At 34.5% G+C, this 27,655-nt stretch overlaps 1 protein-coding gene and 4 pseudogenes across 1 annotated transcript; 3 read left to right on the top strand and 2 right to left on the bottom strand.

Annotated features, from left to right (window-relative positions):
- Positions 1 to 66: 66 nt before the first annotated feature.
- Positions 67 to 3,077, top strand: LOC125814038 (putative receptor-like protein kinase At3g47110; annotated as a pseudogene).
- Positions 3,078 to 3,393: 316 nt separating this feature from the next.
- Positions 3,394 to 4,747, bottom strand: LOC125814037 (uncharacterized; annotated as a pseudogene).
- An 819-nt stretch (positions 4,748 to 5,566) lies between these two features.
- On the top strand, positions 5,567 to 9,802 carry LOC125814036 (LRR receptor-like serine/threonine-protein kinase EFR; annotated as a pseudogene).
- A 1,296-nt stretch (positions 9,803 to 11,098) lies between these two features.
- Positions 11,099 to 15,703, top strand: LOC125813894 (putative receptor-like protein kinase At3g47110; annotated as a pseudogene).
- Positions 15,704 to 17,297: 1,594 nt separating this feature from the next.
- Positions 17,298 to 18,804, bottom strand: LOC125813895 (putative F-box protein At1g33530). The gene is made up of 2 exons (XM_049493372.1): positions 17,598 to 18,804; positions 17,298 to 17,344 (listed from the first exon to the last, which is right to left on the bottom strand). The coding sequence occupies exons 1-2, from the start codon at positions 18,802 to 18,804 to the stop codon at positions 17,298 to 17,300; spliced, it is 1,254 nt and encodes a 417-aa protein (XP_049349329.1).
- Between the last annotated feature and the right edge of the window lie 8,851 nt (positions 18,805 to 27,655).

The raw sequence follows: 27,655 nt of genomic DNA, 5'->3' as shown, positions 1-27,655 counted from the left end.
TGAAAGTATTGCTAATAATCAGTTGGATTTCACGTCATAAAAAGGATCATGCCTTAGAGGATCAAGATGTTGTGGGAATCATCAACGCTATGCCACTTGGAACTGATATCGAATATACACAGACAGCGAGACTCGATCATCAATGAGGTATGTGATGAACAAGCTGATGAGGTTGCGGATACAGCAAATTTGCATGGGGAATATGAACTGAGAGGATGTAAACAACAGAATGAATTGGACAGTACTAGATATATAGTATGCATCAAAATATTCAATGCTTTACTAATTCTTTCGTTGGATGATTGTTGTTTAGTTTTCTTAATTCCCAATATATATAAGTGGATGCAGAAACTCTCTGCTAGTATATTATTTGCGTATGTTTTAGCTGAATATACTAGCAGAGAGTTTCTTGAATATTATTTGTGTATGTTTCAGCTTGCTTGAATGAAAAAGATGCACATACATTGCAATGTTGTCATTGGCAGCTTGTTTTATTATTGTGCATCTTATACCACACAGTGGTGCTCCAATAACAAAATCAACATTTCTGAGAGGTGTATCTTTTGGTTCTTGACATTTTCCAGAATGGAAATTTTCGCAGCGAGTTTTAACTTCCACACCTTTCTGGCTATCCATGTTGTGTTTCTTTTCTCTTTTTCTCTCCAACGTGCTTTTCTTGGCAATGAAACCGCCAAACTTGCCGTACTTGGATTCAAGTCCCAAATAACTGAGGATCTATCAAGAGTTTTCGTCTCTTGGAATTATTCTATTCATTTCTGTCAGTGGACTGGAGTCAAATGTCGCCTGAGATATGGATGAGTCATCCGCTTGAATCTCAAAGGGCTGAGGCTGGCAGGTACGATCTCAGGTCATCTTGGGAACCTCTCTTTGCAGAAAATGCCTTCCTCAACAACTCAGCAGGCTGTCTAGGCTTCAAAACCTGAATTTGAGTTTCAACTATCTAACAGGGGAAATTCCAGTTAATCTATCACATTGTGTTAACCTCAAGAGCCTTGTCCTCGAACACAACGCTCTTCTGGGGAAAATTCCTAACCAAGTTTTATCTTTAACGAAGTTCTATTGGAAATCTTACATCTTTAGAAGAGTTGTATTTATCGTACAATAATCAGAGGGACAAGTGCCAGCTTCTTTTGCTCGATTGACCAAGTTGAGGCTTCTTGGATTGTCAGTAAATAGCTTATCCGGGGAGTTCCCTCCTCCGTTGTACGATTTGTCATCCCTGGTAATCTCAGATCCGATTTACTTCCCTAATTTCCAAATACTTTACTTGGTGAAATGTCAATTCATTGGTTCCATACCATCCTCTTTGGCCAATGCTTCAAAATTGCTAGAGCTTCATTTTACTGTAAACAATTTCACTTGAAATATACCCAAGGGTTTTGGTAACTTGCGGAATTTGTTGTGACTCAACGTTTGGAGTAACCAACTTGGATACGGCAAGCGTGATGACCTTGACTTAATAACTTCTCTTACCAACTGCAGCAGTCTACAAATGCTCCATTTGAAGACAACCAGTTTGTAGGTACATTACCTCATTCAACAGTCAACCTTTCTAGTCAGTTACAACGCCTACTCTACTACGGAAACAAAATTAGTGGAAGCATACCCATAGGGTAACATATCTTCAACATTGGGAAACTGTAGCCAACTGCTAAAATTGGGTATTTCTGAAAACAGCCTAACAGGAACTATACCACAACAACTTTTTTCTCTCTCATCCCTCACAGATATTTATGTATCTTATAACTCTTTGACTGGTCCATTACTGGTGTATATTGGTAACTGGAGTCATCTTACTTATCTTGATTTTTCTCACAGCAATTTTTCAGGGATGATTCCACGAACTCTTGGAAAATGCTTGGCCTTGGAGGAGATCTATTTGAAGGGAAACTCCCTTCAAGGGACCATTCCCAATTTAGAAGATTTGCCGGATCTCCAATCCTTGGATCTTTCCCTAAATAATCTATCAGGGCCAATCCCTCACTTCATTGCAAATCTTACTTCGTTACTCTACTTGAACTTATCATTTAACAATCTAGAGGATGAGGTTCCTGTCACCAGAATATTTTCAAATTTGAGTGCAGATGTATGAAAAAGCTGCATTTACAATCTGTACTTCCCTCAAGCATGATACTTCAGAGAATGAATATCATAATATGTGGCCTCTGCACTTCATTATCTCACAGCTCATTTGGGTGATTTTGGTTTGGTGAAACTCATTCTTGATGAAGATCTCACAGTTTAGTTTAGCTATGCAGCTCCAGGTAATGTTTCTAGGTTAACAAAAACTGTGATATGAAATTTCTTCTAACAATAGTGGTTTGTTTATAAGCTAAATTTGCTTGTTGCAGAATACGACATGGGTAGTAAGGTCTCCGTTTTAGGAGATATGTACAGTTTTGGGATTCTCATATTGGAGATATTCACTGGAAGAAGACCCACAGACACTTTGTTCCAAGCAATCTCTAGTCTCCACCACTTTGTCGAAACAGCATTGCCAGAGAAAGTTATGGAGATTCTAGACAAAACAACTTTTCATGGTGCGATGAGTAAGGCAACCAACGGCAAAGAATACTGGGGCAGTATCAAGAAAGAAGAGATGGAATGCTTGGTTAGCATACTTGAGATTGGTGTTGCATGTTCAGCTGAATCCGCAAGAGACAGATTGACCGTGACACAAGTTTACAGTAAGTTGACACTAATAAGAGAAAAATTTCTACAAAGGGAAGATTGAGGCCACATGCTACAAATGAAAGCATTGGATTTGATCTAAAATGGTTTAAATTCTGTCTACTTGGTAAGAATGCTAACATTCTGTCTATTTGGTAAGCTTTGGATTTGATATAAAACTTGAAATGCCTGTAGTATTTTCAGCATGCAGAAGAACTAAGGTAGTGTCAGATTTCTTGTTACTTAATGGATTTAATATAGGAACATCAGATATTAGTTCTTAACGTCTACATCAGATAATACGTTTCATTCATGAATGTGAAGAATCAGATGTTTTAGGGGATGATAAGGCAGGATCAAATGGTCATGGTGAGAATGTTCCTTAAAGGTTGTGATTCTAGACACAGATGAGGTATTCTTGTCCCAAAGTTGGAGCATCATGATCAATATTTGAAAAATGCAGCAGTTGCCCCAAAAATAATAATTTATTTTCACATTCAAAATGCATATAGGGAAACCCTAAAAAGAAAATTCAAACAAGTTAGGCATGCTCAAGTGATTGAACATCTCCACCATTAATTGGTATGTAGGTTCGAGTGTACACCGGAGACCGATTAGTGAACACCGTTAATCTTCCTAATAGGGTGGTGGGATGGAAAAGAAAGAATCGTTTTTTAACTACTTCCTGAATTTTCTCTTTGGTCATTTACTTATGGTTACCAATTGGTATTGATCTGCATTAGGGTAATCAACCACTAGGCCTGTTTTTTCTAACTCATTTCTAGGAGCATTCGGATATGGAATCAATTGACGCTCTCCAGTTAAGGGATTGAAAACACAATAACACCTAATTCTCTCTAACTCAAAAGAGAATCAAACCATTACATGAGCCCAAAATCTCTACGCCAAAACATAACATCGTCACAAATTGAGTGATAGGGTTAAAGGAGATTTTTGGGAATTGTTGATTAATCTCGCATCATGTACTAAATAGATGAGTTGAGTAGAAGTGACTTTTTGGCGTTGGATCAATGTTTTGGAAAATTCAGGATGAGATATATATCCTACCTTTGAAATTCTTGGATAGAAGTTTGCATTGAACAACAAACTTCAAGGGCCAGCGGGAGATGATCTACATAACTATATCATCCGGCATTTTTACAGTCGCTGATAGACCACTGTGTTCCTCTACTCTGTTGCTGTTTCTAATGCCCTTAATTCTTTCTATTCTCTTTTTGGAGTCTATTAACGAAGACAACAAATGTTTAACCCTAAAACAAGTTGGTGTTAAATAGTATAAAACTTTATTAGGGAAATCTCCGAAGTGATTCGGTAGATTCTACTGAACAATCAATGAACTAGATATGTGGACCTATCATAAATCACTCATTAAGAAATCAAAACAACAAATAATAATATATATTGTTCAAATTAATTATATCCCGCTTAAGATTATAAGTGTGTTTAGTCAATTCGTTAATTTTGTTTATTTTAGGATATGACACTTCAAGTCCATATAAACATACTATTAGTTAATTCCCCAACCAATGTGAACTCTTAACACCCGCCTGCACGCCCAAGCCCAAGCCTTAGCCCTATTGGAGTGTGTATCAAGAGTCCAATGGACATGACTCTGATACCATGTAAAGATATGACACTTCAACACCAAAAGATAGCTCATGTGGGAAGGATTATTACTTAAGTCCATACAAGGTTCATTATCATTTGGGCTCCTGCTCCACGCTCCACGCTCAAGTTGTTCAATGTTAACTTCTATCCAAGAATTTCAAAGGTAGGATATCTCATCCTGAATTTTCCAAAACATTGTTCCAATGCCAAAAAGTCACTTCTACACAACTCATCTATTTAGTACATGATGGGAGACTAATCTGACAATTCCCAAATCCTTTAACTCTATCATTCAATCTGTGACGACATTATGTTTTGACGTAGAGATTTTGGGCTCATGTAATGGTTTGATTCTCTTTTGAGTTTGAGAGAATTAGGTGTTACTGTGTTTTCAATCCCTTAACTGGAGAGCGTCAATTGATTCCATATCCGAATGCTCCTAGAAATGAGTTAGAAAAAACAGGCCTAGTGGTTGATTACCCTAATGCAGATCAATACAAATTGGTAACCATAAGTAACCTGGTTGAGAATTCCAACTATTTGGTCTTTAGTAGTCCACATATTAATTGGTGTAATTATTTATATTGTCACATAAGTGACAGTCTACCTTTTGATACAAAGAGAGTAGATGATATACTAATTGACTGTTTTGAGTTTATTGATCATTGTGTTTGCCTCTATGGTAAATTTTGAATGGTCGTGATATATGGATAGTGATGGAGCATGAAGATCAATAAATTCAGGATGGTCAATTAGTATAACTTCTTCTTTCTTTGTATCAAATGCTAGAACACTACTATCACTTATGAGCCAATAATTGCGCCAATAAACAGGTGACTAAAGGACATAGAGTAGAAAGTATTGCTTATCAGTTGGATTTCACGTCATAAAATGGATCATGTTGTAGAGGATATTATAAAGAAAAGATTAGGTGGATCAAGCACCACAGTCAGAATCAATCTTGAAGAAAATTGCTAACAAAATATTTTTTTGTCAATGTCATTGGAAGCTTGTTATATAATTGTGAATCTCATACCACGCAGTGGTACTCCAATATATAATCTGTGTTTCTTGTGTTTATATTCATATTTTCTCTCCAACATGCTGCATCAGCTGCTTTTCTTGGCAATGAAATTGACAAACTTGCCTTACTTGGATTCAAGTCCCAAATAACTGAGGATCTATCAGGAGTTTTCGTCTCTTGGCCGAATGATTCTGTTCATTTGTGTCAGTGGACTGGAGTAAAATGTCGCCTGAGACACGGAAGAGTCACCCATTTGAATCTCAAAGGGCTTAGGCTGGTAGGTACGTTCTCAGGTCATCTTGGAAACCTCTCTTTGCAGAAAATGCCTTCCTCAACAACTCAGCAAGCTGTCAAGGCTTCAAAACCTGAATTTGAGTCTCAACTATCTAACAGGGGAAATTCCAGTTAATCTATCACATTGTGTTAAGCTCAAGAGCCTTGTCCTGGAACACAACACTCTTCTGGGGTAAATTCCTTACCAAGTTGGATCTTTAACGAAGTTAGTGAAACTGTATCTCAGAAATAACAACCAGACAGGACTCTTTCCAGGTTCTATTGGAAATCTTACATCTTTAGAAGAGTTGTACTTATCGTACAACAATCTAGAGGGACAAGTGCCAGCTTCTTTAGCTCGATTGACCAAGTTGAGGCTTCCTGGATTGTCAGTAAATAGCTTATCCGGGGAGTTCCCTCCTCCGTTGTACAATTTATCATCCCTGGAACTAATATCACTTTCCTTTAACAACTTCTCTGGTAATCTCAGATCTGATTTAGGCAACTACTTCCTAATCTCCAAATACTTTACTTGGTGAAATGTCAATTCATTGGTTCCATACCGTCCTCTTTAGCCAATGCTTCAAAATCGCTAGAGCTTGATTTTCCTATAAACAATTTCACTGGAAATATACCCAAGGGTTTTGGTAACTTGCGGAATTTGTTGTGGCTCAACGTTTGGAGTAACCAATTTGGACACGGTAAGCATGATGACCTTGACTTTGTAAATTCTCTTACCAACTGCAGAAGTCTACAAATGCTCCATTTTAGAGACAACCAGTTGTAGGTACATTACCTCATTCAACAGTCAACCTTTCTAGTCAGTTACAAAGCCTACTCTTCTACGGAAACAGAATTAGTGGAAGCATACCCAAAGAGATCTCAAACCTGGTGAATTTGAATCTATTCGAGCTGAGTAACAATAATCTTACAGGTAGCATTCCAGATTCAATTGGAAGACTGACAAACTTGGGAGATCTCAACTTTGGTAACAATCTCTTGACAGGGTTGGGAAACTGTAGCCAACAACTTGCCCTCAAGTTTATCTTGACAATTGTGTTTGCTGCTTCATTTTCAATCTTGACCTTGTTAGTAGTTTTCCTTTATTGGAGAAGAAATTTGAAAGATCAATCAGCACCTGAATATAGGTTTAAATCTGCACGTTTCTACCCTAACATTTCGTATGAAGAGCTCCACACTGCAACTGGTGGATTTTCTTCTGATTTTTTTTTTACTCTGGCAGTGTTGGAGTTTTTTAAAGGGTAAATCGCATAAATCCCACTAGTTTAGGTCTTAATTATTAAGATTCTCAATAGTTTCAAATATTACTTCCTCTACCATATTTTATGATTAGGATACATGAGTCTAAATCCATGAGATGCATGTCTCTGTCGAATTTTAAAATTGAGATACAAAATTTATTTATTTAAATTAAATTAATTGGTTGTAACTTATTTCCTTAATTAGAGGAGTAATTGAGGATTTTCAAAATACATAGATAATTAATTTCATTTTATTATTCTTTGAAATAGTAAATTCATTAATATTATTAATATAAGATAAAAACATGTATATCTTGGTAATGTAATTTGTTTAATTTCAAATTATTACTCTTAAAATAATAAATTCATTAATTTGATGTATCTATTATCAATATATGATGTATCCAACAAAATAAACATTTAGATACATGAGTGTCATACAAGTACATTCATATGTATCATAGAAGTATCTAGCATTAATTTCATGTATTTGTTATACGTATCTAGTATTAATTTTATGTATCTATCTATCTATCTATCTATCTATATATATATATATATATATATATATATATATATATATTAATTTCATGTATCTTTTATATGTATCTAGTATGAATTTGATGTATCAAGTATCAATTGCATATGTTATATCCAAAAACATGTATCTCAAATACATGGTAAACATATAGATCTAATTATGTGTATCTAAATATGGAATATACAAAAAGAAGAAGCATATATATCTAATTATGTGTATCTAAATTTCATACGTTATATCCAAAAACATGTATCTCGAATACATAATAAGCATGTACATTTAATTATGTGTATCTAAATATGAAATGTAGTTGAAACACATGAATCTATGAACAAATCACGACTGTAGAGTATCTGTCGTATCATTAATATCATTGTGTTGTTAAAAATCATGTATCCGAAATTTAATATATAGTGGATACATATACATGTTCAGATATCCCATTACTAAAAATACAACTCGGATCTTAATTAAGATTACTACTTAATGGATACACATGTTTCAAGGGCTATATCAAAGTAATATTGGTACTACCACATCCATATCACAGTAACCAAAGAAAGTCTTAGAAGAACACCAGCAAACAAAAACTCTCTACAATATTCCCTTTGATCCTTTTGCACTGTGGCATAACATAATCAAAACTAAGATCCATTTATTTCGGAAACAAACAATCAAGACCCACTATGAATTGAAAGTTTTCTCTGTAGCAGTTACTGTGATTGGAACTCATGATAAATGAGCAATACAAAATGATATTTGGGTTCAGGAGAATTTATGGTGATGATATCTTGAGAAGAAGAGAGTAGATTAACTATTGTTGAAAGGAAATTGTAAGGTGAAATTCTTGAATCAGAAAGGAGGAGACATAATTGAGTGATAAACATGGGAGGGGAGAATTAAGAGATAGTGGTTGATTTGGAGTGAAAGAGTTTTTTAAGCAGATAATTAATCAATAATAGTTTTAAGGGATGTGGGTATCTAATAGTATTTTCAAATAATATATTAATATATGGTATAAAATACTAAAAGTGGTAATATATGTAATTGTTTAAAAGTAAAGATAATATTAGTATATATAGTAGTATGTATGTCTAATAAGGTAGTTTATCCTCTTTTTTTAAAAATGGGTCAGCACAAAAAGATTGAAAATGTTTCTCAATGGATTGAAATAACTTTCAATAGCTTTTAATGATTTTATTAAGCATTGAGGGGTTTTAAATAGACAACATAAAAATATATTCTACATAATTTGAAATTTAAAACAACCTAAAATATCTCAACAATATAAACAAACTAACTAAAATTCAAAATTCAAATTTATTCAAACTAACTAACTTATTTTGCTAAAAGTTATTGCAGTAAGTAAAAGCAAACTTCAACACTCCTCCTTTGCTTTAGTTACTGCAATTGAAAAAAAAATGCTCCTCCTCAATTTTTGCTTTGATAGTTATGCTGGATTTTTTTTCATTGTTTTTGAACTTGCAAAATTTCTTCGTTTTTCTTTTCCTTATTTTGATTTTGTTCTTCAAAAACACATGCAGTGACATTGTCTTGTGTAGAAGTTTTTTTGAAAGTGCTTTAATCTGAACTTTTGTATGATTTACAGAGAGAGTTTGTAAGGGTTTTTCTTCCCTCACAACCTCACATATCACATATGTTTCAAAATATGGTTTTATTCTCACAGACCAAATTTGATAGTTTTCGTCTGTGAAAATTTGTGGGGCATTCAAAGAGAGACTGTTGCTTGTCATTATTTTGGTTAAAAAATGATTTAGAAAAGTCTGTGTGTTGAACAAAGCACCGGTTGAAAAGGTAGCCTTGATGGGTTAAAATGGGTAGCCCTAATGGGTTAAAAAGGTAGCCTTACGGCTTAAAAATGTATGGTAGTTCTTTGGAAGATTTCACAAATCCCTTAAGATCAATGAAGCTCTTGATATCACTGTTGGTGTTTTTTAAAAAATGGGGCAGCACAAAAAGATTGAAAATGTCTCTCAATGGATTGAAATGACTTTCAATAGCTTTCAATGATTTTATTAAGCATTGAGGGGCTTTAAATAGCCAACATAAAAATATAATCTGCATAATTTGAAATTTAAAACAACCTAAAATATCTCAACAACATAAACAAACTAACTAAAATTAAAAATTCAATTTTATTCAAACTAAATAACTTATTTTGCTAAAAGTTATTGCAGTAACTAAAAGCAACCTTCTTCAACAGGCAGTTTCGGAACTGTTTACAAGGGAACCTTTGCCTCTGATGGAACGGTCATTGCTGTCAAGGTACTCAAACTCCATCATGAAGGTGCTTCAAAAAGTTTCTTAGCAGAATGCCAAGCATTAAGAAACATAAGGCATCAGTGTATGCTCAAGTTCTGATTTCAATGGAAATGAGTTTAAAGCTTTAGTCTTTCAGTTCATGCCAAAAGGGAACTTGGAGGAATGGCTTGACCATACTTCAAAGAATGAATATCATAATAGATGTGGCCTCTGCACTTCATTATCTTTACCATTAGTGTCAAACACCCACAGAACATTAATTCTTGTAGTTAAAGCATCACCAATATGTTGTACACCGTTTGACCTCGAGTTAAAATGACCGATAACGTTAAGCAATTTATAAATAATGCAAAGTATATGAAGAGATTGACATTGGATGAGTTCAATAGTACTGAAAGCTCAAAGGAGCACACAATAATTGTAGCATGAATGCAGTTACAAAAAGTGATTATCAGAAATCAAAAGTCCTAAATTCATAAGTATAATTTATTATTTAATAAGAGGTATAAGTAATAATTTTTTAATAGTAAAGAGTAGAATTGTCCGTTAATTTTTAATTGGCATTTTCGTAAGATGATGATGATAAAGATTTAGTTTCCATGTTTTAGCTTATTCATAACTTCAAAGATTGTAATTTATTTTGATTGATTGTATTGATTTCTCTCCTGATCCTTATTTATAACCATAAAGATTGTCATTTGTTTTGATTGGCCGTATGGATTTTCTTTCTTGATCCTTATTCATAACCGTAAATATTGTCATTTATTTTAATCAATAATTGTAATGATTTCTTTCATGATCCTCATGTTCCTCCCTCTTGTATAAATACCCTATTCATTATTAATCAAATCATCTCTTTGCCTGAATTTAAATCAATACAAATTGGTAACCATCAATATGTAGGCTGAAAATTCCAACCTGTTCTACAAATTTCACTTACTTTCATCAGAGCGATCTGAATTATGGCATGAGATCCAACTGATTGGGGATACTTTTAACTATTTGGTCTTTGATAGTCCACCTGTTTATTGGTGCAATTTTCTATATTTTCATAAGTGACAGTAGTGTTCTAGCTTTTGATACAAAGAGAGTAGAGGATATACTAGTTGACTGTTTTGAGTTTATCGATCATTGTGTTTGCTTCTATGGTAGACCATTGTGTTGGCATATATGGATAGTGATGGCACATGAAGATCAATAAACTCAGGAAGGTCAATTAGTATAGTCTCTTCTTTCTTTTTCTTTGTATAAAGCTAGAACACTACCGTCTCTTATGAGACAACATAGAAAATTGCACCAATAAACAGGTGGACTACCAAAGACCAAATAGTTGAAAGTATCCCCAATCAGATGGATTTTCACGTCATAAAAAGGATCATGCCATAGAGGATCAAAATGTTGTGGGAATTATCAACGCTATGTTGCTTAGACTTGATATCGAATATATACAGCCAGCGAGACTCGATCATCAATGAGGTATGTGATGAACAAGCTGATGAGGTTGAGGATACAACAAATTTGTATGGAGAATATAAATTAAGAGGATATAACCAGCAGAATGAATTGGACACTACTAGACATATAGTATGCATCAAAATATTTAATGCATTAATTAGCTCTAATTCTTTCCTTGGATGATTGTTGTTTAGTTTTCTTAATTCCCAATATATATAAGTGGGTGCAGAAACTCTTTGCTAGTATATTATTTGTGTATGTTTATATATTCATTAATGCATCATCCACATATTATGTTTCCGGACAAATCATAGCTACAATTATTGTTAATCCCCCTGGAAAAAAAAAAGGAATAGAGAAGAGGATGTAGGCATTGATGTCTATCTCAGTACTATGTTAAAGCAATACAAATTTTGCAATATATGTTTACACAAATTGTGTTCTGTTAGTCATCGGAGGATTGTGAAGTTCATATAAGGAGACGAAAGGATCCATCTGCACTAATGTGAGTAAAGAAGACCAAGCAAGGGTATTTTATTTAGTTAGTCAGCCCAACTCTTGATTAAGAAAAAGAATAGTTTAAATAATTCTTAATCCATATTATAAAGAAAAGATTAGGTGGATCAAGCACCAAAGTCAGAATCAATCTTTAAGAAAAATGCCAACAAAATCATTTTTTTGTTGATATGCCATTAGCAGCCTGTTTTTTTTAATCGTGCCTCTTATACCATGTATTGGTTCTCCGATACCAAAAATAACATTTCTGATAGAGAGCTTGCCCCTAAGAGCTCTTCTGAGAAGAAAAGAGCATTTGAAAGGGATGTTTCCTTTTTCTGGTAATATTTCAAACACTAGCACAAGAGAAGTTTCCATCAGTGTTAGGTTTCCGATTGGCAGAGTCTGGAGACATAGTATGGTGTATCTCAATGGACAAAATGGAAGGAAACTTCTAAGAAGGAGCCACTCTATAAATATCATTATCATTAACCCAAGTCTTGATTAAGTAAAGGATTAGTTAGGCAACTCTCCAGTCTCCCCTAACCTTGCGTGCATCAGAAGGTCGTGACTTTTTCAATCCCAGTTCATGAGTTGGATAATTCTTAATTTATATTATAAAGAAAAGATTAGGTGGATCAAGCACCAATGTCAAAACAATCTTGAAGAAAAATGCTATAAAAATAAAAAAAATTCACTACAACAAAAATAAATTTTAGCAGTAATAAATATACACATTTACAAAGAGGGCTAAAGTTTTTACCGACATTAGTTAATTTTCATTAGTAATGTATCTATAGGCTTTAGCGGCATTCAAAAAGAGTGATAAAATGTAATTGTCACTAGTAATTGTCCCGAAAAAATATATTTAGCGGCAATTACGCAAGCTATCCATTCGAACCTGTCTTTGCCTAGCAAGATACGTCTAGTTCTCCCTCCTCTTGCCTTTCTCAGTAGGAAATTGGAACAGTCTCCGATTTCAAAGAAAGCCGTTAATTATTTACCTCTAAAGATCATTTTTGGTGTAGTATGTTGAGATGTCATTGGCAGCTTGTTTTATAATCATGCGTCTTATATCACGTATTGGTGCTCCAATACCAACAACGACATTTCTGAGAGGTATCATCTTTTGCTTCTTGACATTTTCCAGAATGGAAATTTTCACAGTGAGTTTTAACTTCCACACCTTTCTGGCTATACATGTTGTGTTTCTTGTGTTCCTATTCTCATTTTCTCTCCAACATATTGCATCAGCTGCTTTTCTTGGCAATGAAACTGACAAACTTGCATTACTTGGATTCAAGTCCCAAATAACTGAGGATCCAGCAAGAGTTTTCGCCTCTTAGAACGATTCTGTTCATTTCTATCAGTGGACTGGAGTAAAATGTGGCCTGAGACACGGAAGAGTCATCCGTTTGAATCTCAAAGGGCGAGGCTGGCAGGTATGATCTCAGGTAATCTTGGAAACCTCTCTTTCTTAATTCTCTTGACCTTGCAGAAAATGCCTTCCATAACAAAATTCCTCAACAACTCAGCAGGCTGTCAAGGCTTCAAAACCTGAATTTGAGTTTCAAACTATCTAACAAGGGAAATTAATCTATCACATTGTGTTAAGCTCAACTGCCTTGTCCTGGAACACAACACTCTTCTGGGGAAAATTTCTAACCAAGTTGGATCTTTAACGAAGTTAGTGAAACTGTACATCAGAAATAACAACCTGACAGGACACTTTCCAGGTTCTATTGGAAATCTTACATCTTTGGAAGAGTTGTATTTATCGTACAAAAATCTAGAGGGACAAGTGCCAGCTTCTTTAGCTTGATTGACCAAGTTGAGGCTTCTTGGATTGTCAGTAAATAGCTTATTCGGGGAGTTCCCTCCTCCGTTGTACAATTTGTCATCCCTGGAACTAATATCACTTTCCTTTAACAACTTTTCTGGTAATCTCAGATTCGGTTTAGGCAACTACTTTCCTAATCTCCAAATACTTTACTTGGCGAAATGTCAATTCATTGGTTCCATACCGTCCTCTTTGGCCAATGCTTCAAAATTGCTAGAGCTTGATTTTCCTGTAAACAATTTCACTTGAAATATACCCAAGGGTTTTGGTAACTTGCGGATTTTCTTGTGGCTCAACGTTTGGAGTAACCAACTTGGATACGGTAAGCATGATGACCTTGACTTTGTAATTTCTCTAACCAACTGCCAGCAGTCTACAAATGCTCCATTTTGGAGACAACCAATTTGTAGGTACATTACCTCATTCAACAGTCAACCTTTCTAGTCAGTTACAACGCCTACTCTACTACGGAAACAGAATTACTGGAAGCATACCCAGAGATATCTCAAACCTGGTGAATTTGCATCTACTCGAGATGAGTAACAACAATCTTACAGGTAGAACTCCAGGTTCTATTGGAAGACTGACAAACTTGGGAGGTCTCAACTTGGGTAACAGTCTCTTGACAGGGGTCATCCCTTCTTCAATAGGAAACCTCACTGAACTCGTCTATCTTTATTTGGGACTAAACAGGTTAGAGGGTAACATACCTTCAACATTGGGAAACTGTAGCCAACTGCTAAAATTGGGTATTTCTGAAAACAGCCTAACAGGAACTATACCACAACTTTTTGCTCTCTCATCCCTCACAAATATTTATGCATCTTATAACTCTTTGACTGGTCCATTACCGGTCTATATTAGTAACTGAAGTTATCTTACTTATCTTGATTATTCTCACAACAATTTTTCGGGGATGATTCCACGAACTCTTGGAAAATGCTTGGCCTTGGGGGATCTATTTGAAGGGAAACTCCCTCCAAGGGACCATTCCCAATTTAGAAGATCTGCCGGATCTCCACTCCTTGGATCTTTCCCAAAATAATCTATCAGGGCCAATTCCTCACTTCATTGCAAGTTTTACTTCCTTACTCTACTTGAACTTATCTTTTAACAATCTAGACGGTGAGGTTCATGTCACCGGAATATTTTCAAATTTGAGTGCAGATGTATTAAACTGGAACTCCGAGCTTTTTGGTGGGATTCAAGAGCTGCATTTACGACCTTATGTTTATCAAAAGACACGGAAGAAGCATGTACTTCCCTCAAGCATGATACTTCACAGAATGAATATCCATAATATGTGGCCTCTGCACTTCATTATCTTCACCATGAGTGCCAAACACCCATGATCCACTGTGATATAAACCACAGAACATTCTTCTTGATGAAGATCTCACAGCTCATTTGGGTGATTTTGGTTTGGTGAGACTCATTCTTGATGAAGATCTCACAGCTCAGTTTAGCTCACTTGGAGTTATGGGAACCATTGGCTATGCAGCTCCAGGTAGTGTTCCTAGGTTAACAAAAACTGTGATATGAAATTTCTTCAAACAATAGTTGTTTATTTATAAGCTAAATTTGCTTGTTGCAGAATACGGCATGGTAAATAAGGTCTCCGCTTTAGGAGATATGTACAGTTTTGGGATTCTCATATTGGAGATATTCACTGGAAGAAGACCCACAGACACTTTGTTCCAAGCAAGCTCTAGTCCCCACCACTTTGTCGAAACAGCGTTGCCAGAGAAAGTTATGGAGATTCTAGACAAAACAACTTTTCATGGTGAGATGAGTAAAGCAACCAACGTCAAAGAATACTGGGGCAGTATCAAGAAAGAAGAGATGGAATGCTTGGTTAGCATACTTGAGATTGGTGTCGCATGTTCAGCTGAATCCCCAAGAGACAGATTGACCGTGACACAAGTTTACAGTAAGTTGACACTAATGAGAGAACAATTTCTACAAAGGGGAGGTTGAGGCCACAGGCTACAAGTGAAAGCATTGGATTTCATCTAAAATGGTTTAAATTCTGTCTACTTGGTAAGAATGGTAACATTCTGTCCAGCATGCAGAAGAACTAAGGTAGTGTCAGATTTCTTGTTACTTAATGGATTTAGTCTAGAAACATCAGATATTAGTTCTTAATGTCTACATCAGATAATACGTTTCATTCATGAATGTAAAGAATCAGATGTTTTAGGAGATCATAAGGCAAGATCAAATGGTCATGGTGAGAATGTTCCTTAAAGGTTGTGATTCTAGACACAGATGAGGTATTCTTGTCCCAAAGTTGGAGCATCATGATCAATACTTGGAGGGTTAGTGAGAACACTGTTGATCTTTGCGTTGCTTCCTTAGCTTTGCTTGTCGTGTGTCCTTGTCCTTTATTTGAATACCAATGCCATGCCCACATGACATTGTTTAGCCTTCATCTTGTCAAGTCCACACCAAGTTGCCTTGCCCTCAAGTCCTTGGTCCTCACTTGCCACTTTGGAATCAAGCCTTGGTGCCATTGTGCACACCTTAGCTTTGTCAACCGTCCGTCGCCAACTTAGCCTTGCCTGTTTGTTGCCTTGGCTTATGTAAGTGACAAGGTCAACATGCTTTAAAAACCATGTCTATGCTGCCATTTAGCTGAGTGACTTAGATCAGGGGTCTAACAAGAAGAGACTATATGTCTTAGGAAGGATATAATAGAATTTATCATCTCCAGGATAACCCATTTTCCATTACATAAAAATAAAATAATTATCTTCAAGCATATGGTTTTCAACTTATGACTTATAGCTTAGAACTTATAAATCTGAAAAATTCTATCAGACTTTAAGGGGATCATAAAGGCAGGATTAAATGGCCATGGTGACAATGTTCCAAAAAGGTTGTGATTTTCCTTCCAGATTCTAAACGCACATGAGGTATTCCTGTCCCATAGTTGGAGCATCATGATCAATACTTGAAATATGCAGCAGTTGCCCCAAAAAAAAGTTTATTTTCACATTCAAAATGCATATAGGGAAACCCTAAAAGAAAATTCAAACAAGTTAGGCATGCTCAAGTGATTGAACATTTCCACCATTAATTGGTATGTAGGTTCGAGTGTACAATTGAGACCGATTTGTGAGAACACTGTTAATCCTCCTAATAGGGTGGTGGGATGGAAAAGAAAGAATCGGTTTTTAACTACTCCCTGAATCTTCTCTTTGGTCATCTAGAGAAGAATTAGAAGCTAATCCTGACCTTAAGTCTCATTTAGAACATCGCAAGAACTAAACTCAGGACTGTCAATGAGTATCTTCTCTCTTTTTATCACTTCTGAGCCAATAAAGAGAATCACAGCAATAAGTAGGTGGACTACTGAAGGATAAAAAGCAGAAATTGCTTCTCAGTTGGATTTCATCACTGCGATGAAAGTATATCAAGCTAAGTAAGCCTGAAGGTGTATTAAGTAACTATAATTCTTTTGTTTTTTGAGCATAGGAAAGTGAAGTAAGAATTCAACTAACATAAAATCCAGTCTTGTTAAAAAAAAACTGGAACAAAATAAAAACATCACATATGACGATGCTTGATTGACAAAGAAAATTTTGAATGGCAGATTTGCCAAACATTTTCCCCTGGCGATGATAAAATCATTCATTTATTCAAAATGCATATAGGAAACCATGCCTATTATGTCTATTACAATATTCAACTATGCCCTCAATCTCCCAGAAAGAACAAATTATGTCATGTTTGAAAATAAAGTAATCATGATTGAAGATAGTGAAGGGCAGAAAGCCAAGTCTATTACAATGTTTCTTCTTCTTAACCTCTTCCTTCTCCTGCTGCTGCTGCTTCTTCTTCTGATGTATCTGGACATAGTTAGATACAAAATTTGAAAAGAATTAGAGATGATATAAATTTGTTTAAAGTAAAAAAGGAGACCTAGAAATTAGAAAATGCCACTGAAGTCAAACAAAGAAGGCACACAATATCTCTGTGGAAATGTCTATTGGCTCAGTTGAGGTGTTTTAAACATAAATTTGAAAGGAATGGCTAATCCTGACCATGAATCTCACTTAGGACATCACAAGAACTAAAATACAAAATTGAAGTTAAACTTACTGGTACCTTCGATGATAAATCTTCTGATGTTATCCAACTTTTCAGCAATATACGCCTGCTGAGCAGTCGTTACATAATTGGAGGGTGTCTTATGGACACAAGCTAATGTTGGGTGGAAGCAATTCATGGGATAATCAACTGTGTCCAGAACTGCAACATTTGTGTACACATTGATGTTGGTATCATACTCGTATAGATCATGATACTGTGTTGGGGGACGTCGTACCAGAAAAGACACTTGCTTGCTGTCAATCCAGACTGGAAAGCCGATAATATTGCCATCCGGACCTAAAACAAAGTTGTCCAAAGTGTGGGAAACCCTCCAACAGCTGCTTGTTCTGTCATAAGTGCCAATGACAATGTACTTTCTGAAAATGCATACAAGGGTAAGTAAATCTTTCGCCCTCCCTAGCCATATATCGCTACCACTCATATCCCTACTAGTCAAAATTTTGCCATAGCTAAGAACAAAATGATCAATAAACTCCGGACGGTCGATGAGTACAGCCTCTTCTTTCTTTGTATCAAGAGCTAGAACACTACCGTCACTTCTGAGAAAATACAGAGAATCATGCCAATAAACGGGTGGACTACCGTAAGGTAAGGATATGAAACTATTGGTTCTCAGCTGGATTTCATGCCACAGGCCAGATTGCTCTGATGAAAGTAAGTGAAATTTGTAGAACAAGTTGGAATTTTCCACAATGTTACTTATGGTTACCAATTTGTATTGATCTGAATTAGGGTAATCAACCACTAGGCCTGTCTTTTTTAACTCATTTCTAGGAGAATTCGGATATGGAATCAATTGATGTTCTCCAGTTAAGGGATTGAAAACACAGTAACACCTAATTCTCTCAAACTCAAAGAAAATCAGACCATTACATGAGCCCAAAATCTCTATGCCAAAACATAACGTCATCACAGATTGAGTGATAGGGTTAAAGGAGATTTTTGGGAATTGTTTGATTAATCTCCCATCATGTACTAAATAGATGAGTTGTGTAGAAGTGACTTTTTGGCATTGGAACAATATTTTGGAAAATTCAGGATGAGATATCCTACCTTTAAAATTCTTGGATAGAATTTTACATTGAACAACAAACCTCAAGGGACAGCGGGAGATGATGTCCATAAATATATCATCTGGCATTTCTACACTCGCTGATAGACCACTGTGTTCCTCTTCTCTGTTGCCGTTTCTCATGCCCTTAATTCTTTCTATTCTCTTTTTCGAGTCTATTAACGAAGATAACAAATGTTTTACCCTAAAACAAGTTGGTGTTAATAGTATAAAACTTTATTAGGGAAATCTCTGAAGTGATTCGGTAGATTATGCTGAACAATCAATGAACTAGATATATATGTGGACCTATAATAAATCATCTCATTAAGAAACAATAAATAATATATATTGTTCAAATTAATTATATCCCGCTTAAGAGTATAAGTGTGTTTAGTCAATTTGTGAATTTGGTTTATATAAGGATATGACACTTCAAGTCCATATAAGCAGACTATTAGTTCATTCTCCAACAGATGTGGAACTCTAACACTCGCCTTTACACGCCAAGCCCAAGCCCAAGCCCAATCCCAATTGAAGTATGTATCAGAAGTCCAAATAGATATGACTCGTATACCATGTAAAGATATGAGACTGCAACACCAAAAACTAGCTCCTGGGGAAGGATTATTACTTAAGTCCATACAAGGTTCATCCTCATTTAGGCTCCCGCTCCACGCTGGGTTGAGCGTGAAACGGGGCGTTAGAGTCCCACATTGATTGGGGAACGAAATGGTTTGCTTATATGGATTTGAACAATCTTCCTCTCATGATCAAGATTTTGAGGTTAAGTTTGACCCAAGTACCATATCTTTACATGGTATGATAGCCAAGTTCATCCCCATTTGGGTTCCCCTTTGAGGGTGGATGGTGTGTTAGAGTGAGTAAGATCCCCACATTAGTTGGGGATTGGACTGGTGGTTTGCTTATATGATTTGGACAATCCCCTCTTCATGAGCTAGCTTTTGGGTTGAGTTTGGTTAATGTGCTATATCTTTACATTTTATATACTCCGTATAAAAACACTTATTTCTATTTGGTCCTATTTGATACATTTATAATGTACCATACATATATTTCATCAGCTCACTAGAACGAATAAAGGATTTAGTTGTAATAGTATAATTGTTACTATAATATATTTAGCAATATTAATATGAGTATTTACAGCCAACACTTTATATAAATGTCGCTTAAGACTAAACGACTCTGGATGCAATAACATTAACCCAATTGCCGCTAAATGTTCAGTGGGAACCTGAAGCGAGAGATTTGGGAAAGGAGACCACATTGAAGGAAGGCCTAACTTGAAACTATGTATTGTATCACTATTGTCATTAAAAGGAAAATTTATTGTCACTAAATATATCTTTTGTTGTAGTAACTTGAACTATTGCAAACTAGCTCCTCCGCTAGACCTGCTAAGGACCTGGTTTTCTTTTATATTTTGTCAATCATCAAAACATAATTTCAACTCAGCTCAATTCAACACAAGTACTTTTAGTTCTATATGGAGAAAAAAAGGTCATAGATTAATAATCCGACTTTCGCAGATTTTCATGTTAATTGTTAAGTGGAAGTCTCTAATTTCTATTTGAAAAAAAGAAAAGGTCCAATCAAATAGTGTCAAGCAAATCTTGAATGGAAGATTCGCCAAAAATCTTCACCTGGCAATGCTAAAATCTTTCATTTATTGGAATTCATCTCTTGAAATGTGCAAAAAATGAAAGAAGATTTTCTTCAAAATGCAGAAACCATGTCTATTACAATATTTAACCATATCCTCAATCTCCTAGAAATAACAAATTAAAGTCATTTTAAATATTGAAGGGAAGAAAGCCACCTCTATTACAACATTTCTTCTCCTCCTCCTCATCCGACTGCTTCTTCTTGTTCTCCTCCTCTTCTTCTGATGATGATTCTCCTGATGAAATTTCTTCTTGGGTGGAAATAACTTGACAAAGTTATATAAAAAATTTGAGAAGAACTAGAAAGGATTTAGACTTGTTGGCTCAGTTGAGATGTTTTAAACATAAACTTTGAAACTTCAAGTCTCATTTAGGACACCACAAGAACTAAAATACAAAATAGAATAGAAACTTACTCGTACCTTCTCCACTGATGATAAATCTTCTGATGTCATCCAAGTTTGCAGCAATATACGCCTGATCAGCAGTCATTACATTATTGGAGGGGGTCAAATGGACACAAGCTAACGTTGGATGGAAGCAATACATGGGATATATAATTAACTGTCACCAACACTACAGCATTTTCGTACCTAGAGATATTCCTACTGTACTCGTATAGATCATGAAACTGTGTCCAGCGACGTTCTACTACCAGAAAATACACTTGTTTGCTGTCGATCCATACTGGAAAACCAATAAACAGGACCTAAAACTAAGTTGTCCATAGTGTGGGAAACCCTCCCTAGCCATATATCTTCACCTGTCAAATTTTTACAGTAGCTTATATCATAATGATCAAGAAACTCAGGATGGTCAATTAGAATAATCTTTTGTATCAAAAGCTAGAAGACTACTTTTACTTCTGAGTGAATAAAGAGAAACACGGCAATATAAGGTAAAGATAGGAAAGTATTGATCTGCATCCCGGGTAATCAATCTGCATAGGGTGAAGTCGTCGTCGCAGATTGAGTGATTGGGTTTAAGGAGATTTTGTGGAATTTTCTTAATGCTGACCCATCATATCTCTCATTAAGTAAGGTATTATTTGCAATTATTGGACAACCAAAGAATGCATCGGAAGCAATAAAAAAACTGAGATTTTTGTAATTGGGAAAATCAAGACTATGCCCCGATAGGACCCAAAAGCCCCAAATCAGATCAAACTTTTCAGCCCATATTTTATATCAAAATCTGTTAAAAGAAAATAGCCCAAATCCGCTCCAAATTAGCCGAAACCCTAATCTATTTTCTGAACCAGCAAATAACTCGTCCGTTTCTCTATTTCAACGAAGGACAGTGATCACCAGGTCAGTTTTGGTGCAATATTCATCTTTTCCTACCGAAAAAAATCAGACGCTCTCTTCACTTTATCTCCCTCATTCACATTTGAAATCTCTGATGAAGAATCATAGACAGATTTTTGAATTCAAACTGCCATTATAAATAGCAGGTCTTGCATTCATTCTGTTAAAACATCTACTGGATCTCTGCTTAGTATTAGTGCTAACAGAGGTCATATTATATTAGCTAAAATTATATGTGAGTACAAAATATACTTGGTTCTCATTTCGAGCTCTGTATAGATCTGCAGCCATATTCCTTTCACGTTTTAGCCATCATTTATTTAAGAAATGGTTTCGTTTAGTGTCGTGATTAAATCTTCACTTGAAATCAGTATGTCGGTCCAAGTTAAATGTTTATTTGATGACTTTATATGATAAAATTTTGTAGCTCATGTATTCATATGTAAAAGTATGTTTAAAAGAGATCGAGTGTTGTTCTTGCTAAGTTAGAAATGTTATGCAGGTTACATTTTTTCTTTAAAAAAAAATGTGTGTAAGAAAATTCATGATCCTAGGCATGCTCGGTAGATTCCTATCTTATCTCTATGCGCACAAAAAATATAGATTTTAACATCTTTCCCTAAACCATTAGTTAGTAGAGTTTTATATATAAGTTTCCTTCTAAATTATTTAGTGATGGCTGGGTAAAATGTGGAAGGATCAGGGATTGAAAAGTAATGTTTTTTTAGCTTAAACCTGTTGAACTTGAGTACTAATTTTGTGCTTAAAAGACATGAATGGTGGTTTGGCTGTTTTGAGTTTGGTTTAAAGTTACCAATTGCAGGAGACATATCTTGATAGGCATTTGCACATTTTTCGTGTTTTGGATGGCATATTCGTTTTACGACTTTACTTAGCTCTATATTTGATTTATTCACTATCATTTAAAGTTGAATCGTCTGACTAATTTCCTTACTCTCTTTATTTACATGAACACTTTCGGAGCTAATTGGAGTCTTCATAAAAAGACTTTTACTGTGCAAGAAGTCTCATTTCAAGACTCAGCACCATTGCTAGATTTGAAAGCATGCATCCTCTCTTCCACTTTGTGTCTCCCGCTTCTCAAAAGCTCATGCAAATAGGCATGGCAAAGTAGCAAAGAAATCTGGAAATCTACTTCTTTCTTTTCTCTTTTAGTCATTACTTTATTATGTTTGTGTTCTTGCCGATATTTTGACTTTGTATTTATATGACACTTATTTGCTCTTTGCCCTTTCTATTCTTTTTAGACTAGCTACTTTAGTCTGTAACATATTAGTTATGTTGGGTCTCGCGAAATTTTCATGTTTTGACAAACCGTTTCAAAAGATAGATTAATTACACCTAGATTAGATCCATTAAGTTTTAAAAAAAAAATTGACTAAACCCCTATACTAAAAAGCTTTTGGTTATGAAATGTCTAATGAGCAAGTTCTGTTGAAAGTCTTAAACCATTCCAAAAAAGGGAGCGTGAAATTTTACTAAGGATGGATAAGTTTTCAATTGGTTGGATAAAGGTTTCTTGGATCTACTTTGGTTTTATTACTTTTCTGATTTGTTGCAAAATATGAGGGATATTATTTTCAAGATACATATCACAAGTATTTATAATATATTCCTTTTAAATTTGCTCTTTTTCTTTTTCTTTTTTTTTTAATTAATTAACCTAAGCTTTGACCGACTAATCATTTTTAATAGATTTTAAATAATGTGTGTCTTCCTTTTAGGATAATTAAAACTCTTACCTAGAATCACATAAGGTTACTTTTCTGATATGTTGCAAAATATGAGTGATTTTATTTTCAAGATACATATCACAAGTATTTATAACATATTCCTTTAAAATTTGCTCTTTTTTTTATATTAATTAACCTAAGTTTTGACCGGCTAATCATTTTTAACGGATTTTAAAGTATGTGTGTCTTCCCTTTAGGATAATTAGAACTTTTACCTATAATTCCATAAGATTAAATAATAATTCAAACTTAACTTAGCATTACTTTAGCAAAATAGTTGTCCTAATTCACTAATATGTTGTACATCGTTTGGTCTCGAGTTAAAATGGGTTATAGCATTAATCATTTTTTTTATAAATAAGGGAAAGTGTATGAAGACATTGACCATGGATGAGTTCAATAGTACTAGAAGCTCAAAGGAGCATACAATAATTGTAGCATGAATGCAGTTGAAAAAATTGATTATCAGAAATCAAAAGTGCTAAATTCATAAGTATAATTTATTATTTAATAAGAGGTAGTAATATTTTTTTATTAATAAAGAGTATAATTGTTAGTTAATTTTTTATGGGCATTTTCGTAAGATGATGATGATAAAAGATTTAGTTTCTCAATTTTAGCTTATTCATAACGGTAAAGATTGTCATATATTTTGATTGATTGTATTGATTTCTTTCTTGATTCTTATTCATAACAGTAAAGATTGACATTTCTTTTTGATTGATTGTATTGATTTTCTTTCTTGATCTTTATTCATTACGGTAAAGATTGTTATGCCGTAATTTTACTAACCTTTAGAAAAATCTCCTTTTTGAAATGTTCTAAGTATAAAACAATTTGAGAAAAATACTTAGAAAAGAGTCGCCACTTAATTTTTTTAAAGAAATTAAGAAAACTTATAATTTTCAAAGATTTAAACAGAAAAAATCATTTGAAAATACCAAAGAAGGTTCGGGGTTCAATTTACACTTCGAGAAGGGTTTAAGCATTCGAAGTGCCCGCTAACATGCGGTTGACCTGCGACTTGACTAAAATATATTTTGACTATTTTTAGGAAAATGGTTTAACATGAAAGAAAATATGATAATTTACAATATTTGTTATCTTTGAGAAAATAATTAAATAAGTGACGCATTTTAATTATTCTATTTTTTAAGGAAGGGATCCAAAATGGAACATTTGACTCGAAAATCAAGTGATTAGAATATTAATAGAATTAGATTAATTAGAATTTATTTGACTCATAATAATTTGAACCAATTTAGTCGATAAACCAAGAAACTAATTAAAGAAAAATGAAAGTTTTAACTAAAAACAATATTTAAATATGTAAAAAATGAAATAAAATACAAGAGTTGATAAAATTGAAATTTTATTAAAATCTCAACATAAAGAATATAGTTCATCTTTTGGGGATTTAATTGAGTTAACTAACAATTTTAAAGTTAGAGTTAAATAAAATTAGTTAGACGTAATCAAAACAATTAGGAGAGTAAAAAAGATAATGAAATTGGGCCCCTTTTTGGGCCAACTCCGCTGCAAATTTTTTGAGTGTTAATCCAATCCCGTTTTTGTATACGCAGGCTGTATATTAGGGTATATCTGATGTATACAGCCCTTTTTCTCGCTTTCCGAGACCTGTACGTCAACTCCAAAGACTTATTCTTCGATTTCCCAAGGTTGTTTGACTCGATAAATGAAGACTTGTTGGGTTTTGAGCCCACTCGAGATGCAAGGAGAGTAGATGGGAGTTCGTGGCGAACTCAAGAGCAAATTTACATGTAAAAGAGCAAGGAAATGAAGATTAGTATTTAAATGATAACATAACAATGCATTAAAATGAAAATACACAACTTATGGTAAAATGAGTTATTGCCATGATTTTTAATAAACCAAATGGGGACAGTGCCTATGATGAGCTATGCAGGGAAGGATAACAAGGGCTTACTAAGCTCAATTGAGTCCAAAACACACAAGTACATTTAAACTAGTCCAAGCTGCTACTTTAACAAACAAGTAGCATTGACTAAAATTCCCTTTACATGACTAGGCAATTAAAAAAACAATATGACAAACAAAATTGATGTGTCACTTAACTACATTAATTAGGCACAAACAAAATGCATTCAATTTCCTCAAAAGAAAAGAGGTGTCTTGGGACGATGAAACCCAACTACTATATTCTTAAAAAATTCTAAAATGACAAGCTAGATTTTTAGCTAATTAATAAGTCATATAAATGCTAAGGGAGAAAATGGAATTCTAATGAGGAAAATAGCAAACAACAAGTTATATGACCATAGAATCGAAAACCCAAGGCGTGAACAAACTTTGCACAACCTACAAATTTGAACTTAAACGTCCTCTTTTACTCAAAATAAACACATTAAAGTTATCATCAGAACTAAACTTAAACCAACATTATTACGATAAGGTGTCCCAAAAGTCGAGCACTTTAACAGGAAGGATTAATAATTTGCGAGTCGGGTAACAAAACAAGATTGAATCTTTCTATTATAGTGACTTACGATGCAAATTAGTGGCAGCCAACAATTTATTAGAATCTATAACATGTTCATGAAAGTGGCCTTTCAAACCAGTCGCATTATCAATTCAAACAACCTTAGCACATAGGACTCAATGTATATTCGGAAATCGGAAGTAAGTGAATAATAGGAATATGAGCTACGTTAGAACGAGATTGTGGTGGGCTACACACATAACATTAGTAGCTAGGATACAACAGAAACACAACCAACATTCAAATCACCTAAGAACATAAATAATTCCTACGGGATGAAGCCAACCATGGCGAGAAGCTACCGCGACATATCAAGACGGCAAAGAAGACAACCAAAATGTACCAACAAATAGTGAAGAAACGGAATGAGATCCGGCATGCTCAAAGTTGAAACCAAATGTATAGTATATTATTTCGAGCAAAATTAAAAGAAGATTCAGCTAGCCTTAAATATACAATCCAGCCAATGAACCTCACTACCGACTCATAATCCCAAAGGAATTTTATCATTATGCTACCCCATGCTTATGATTCAAAGTTTCACAGAAGAGATGAAGCAGATGCAGGGGACCGAAGAGAAGAAACCAACTGTTATTCATAGCAGGGCATTTAGCAAACATTGAGTACATAATACATCCTATTGAGGCGGAAAAGTAAGAGAGGGTGAAATTACCTTTCTTGGAGCAGCGATTGGGAGCAAACGAGTTGGAGAATAGCGACTTTCACCACAAAATCCAACTACGACTAGCAAATCAAGAAAGTTTGAGTGGCGATCTTTCGGAACTTAGAATCAGCAAACTAAGTTTGAAATTTTTTTAAAGTGTACAAGTTACTATTGCTCTCAAGAATTCGAACTCAAAAAAAATAAATCTCTGCTCCCCCTTTGCTCTTGAACATCAGAAACTATTTATAGGGAAATATTGAGCGATTTAGAAGGGGGAAATCCGTTGGAAAATTCAAACAAAAATTTTAATTTTCTTCTGCCCTTTTCAAAGCAACAGTAAAGGGATGGGGAAAAAGCTGAATTCCGCGAAAAAGGGGAGAAAGAAGGGACGTGAAGGTTGACGTTGGGGCTTGCTAGAGTATGGGTTTGCAGATGAGTGATGAAATTTCCGGATTTGCTGGGATTTTTCATTGAATTTCTGGGTCTGCGTGTTGGTTCTTTGCTGGAAGAAGAAGAGGAAAACGTATAGGGGTAGCGTATGTACTGCTGTACATATTGTGTATGTATTGGTGGGTATGGGTTGTTGGTATAGAGTTGGTATAGAATTGGGTTATGTTTGCTAGAAAAATGTATTGGGCTGCTACAAAGTGGCCCAAACATTGGTCTTAAAACGGGTTTGAATAAAATGCTAAGATAATAATAGGAACTAATTAACAATTTAGCAAATGGATTAAAAAGGTGGCCAAGTGAATTAATTTTAGAAGATTCGGCTAGAATTTAAATAGGACAAATTAACATAATTAATTTATGAGCTTTTTAATCTTAACGAGATAAAATAATTAACTTAGTTATAAACTAATTAACTAGAAACTGTAACTTAAACTAAAGTAAATTAATAAAATACTTAACTAAAATGTAAATCTTTTGAGATAATTTTCGATATTTATAAAATAATGTGATTGTAAAAATATACATATTTATTATTTAACATTATTGGACGAAATTTCTTTATAAATAACTTGAAAGTATTTTGAATAATTTCATAAAACTCATTAATTCAA

Source organism: Solanum verrucosum, unplaced genomic scaffold (genome assembly GCF_900185275.1).
Source record: "Solanum verrucosum unplaced genomic scaffold, falcon-dt-bn FXZP01000205.1, whole genome shotgun sequence".
In the NCBI taxonomy this organism is placed as follows: Eukaryota; Viridiplantae; Streptophyta; class Magnoliopsida; order Solanales; family Solanaceae; genus Solanum; species Solanum verrucosum.
This window is presented reverse-complemented; position numbering and strand designations above follow the sequence as displayed.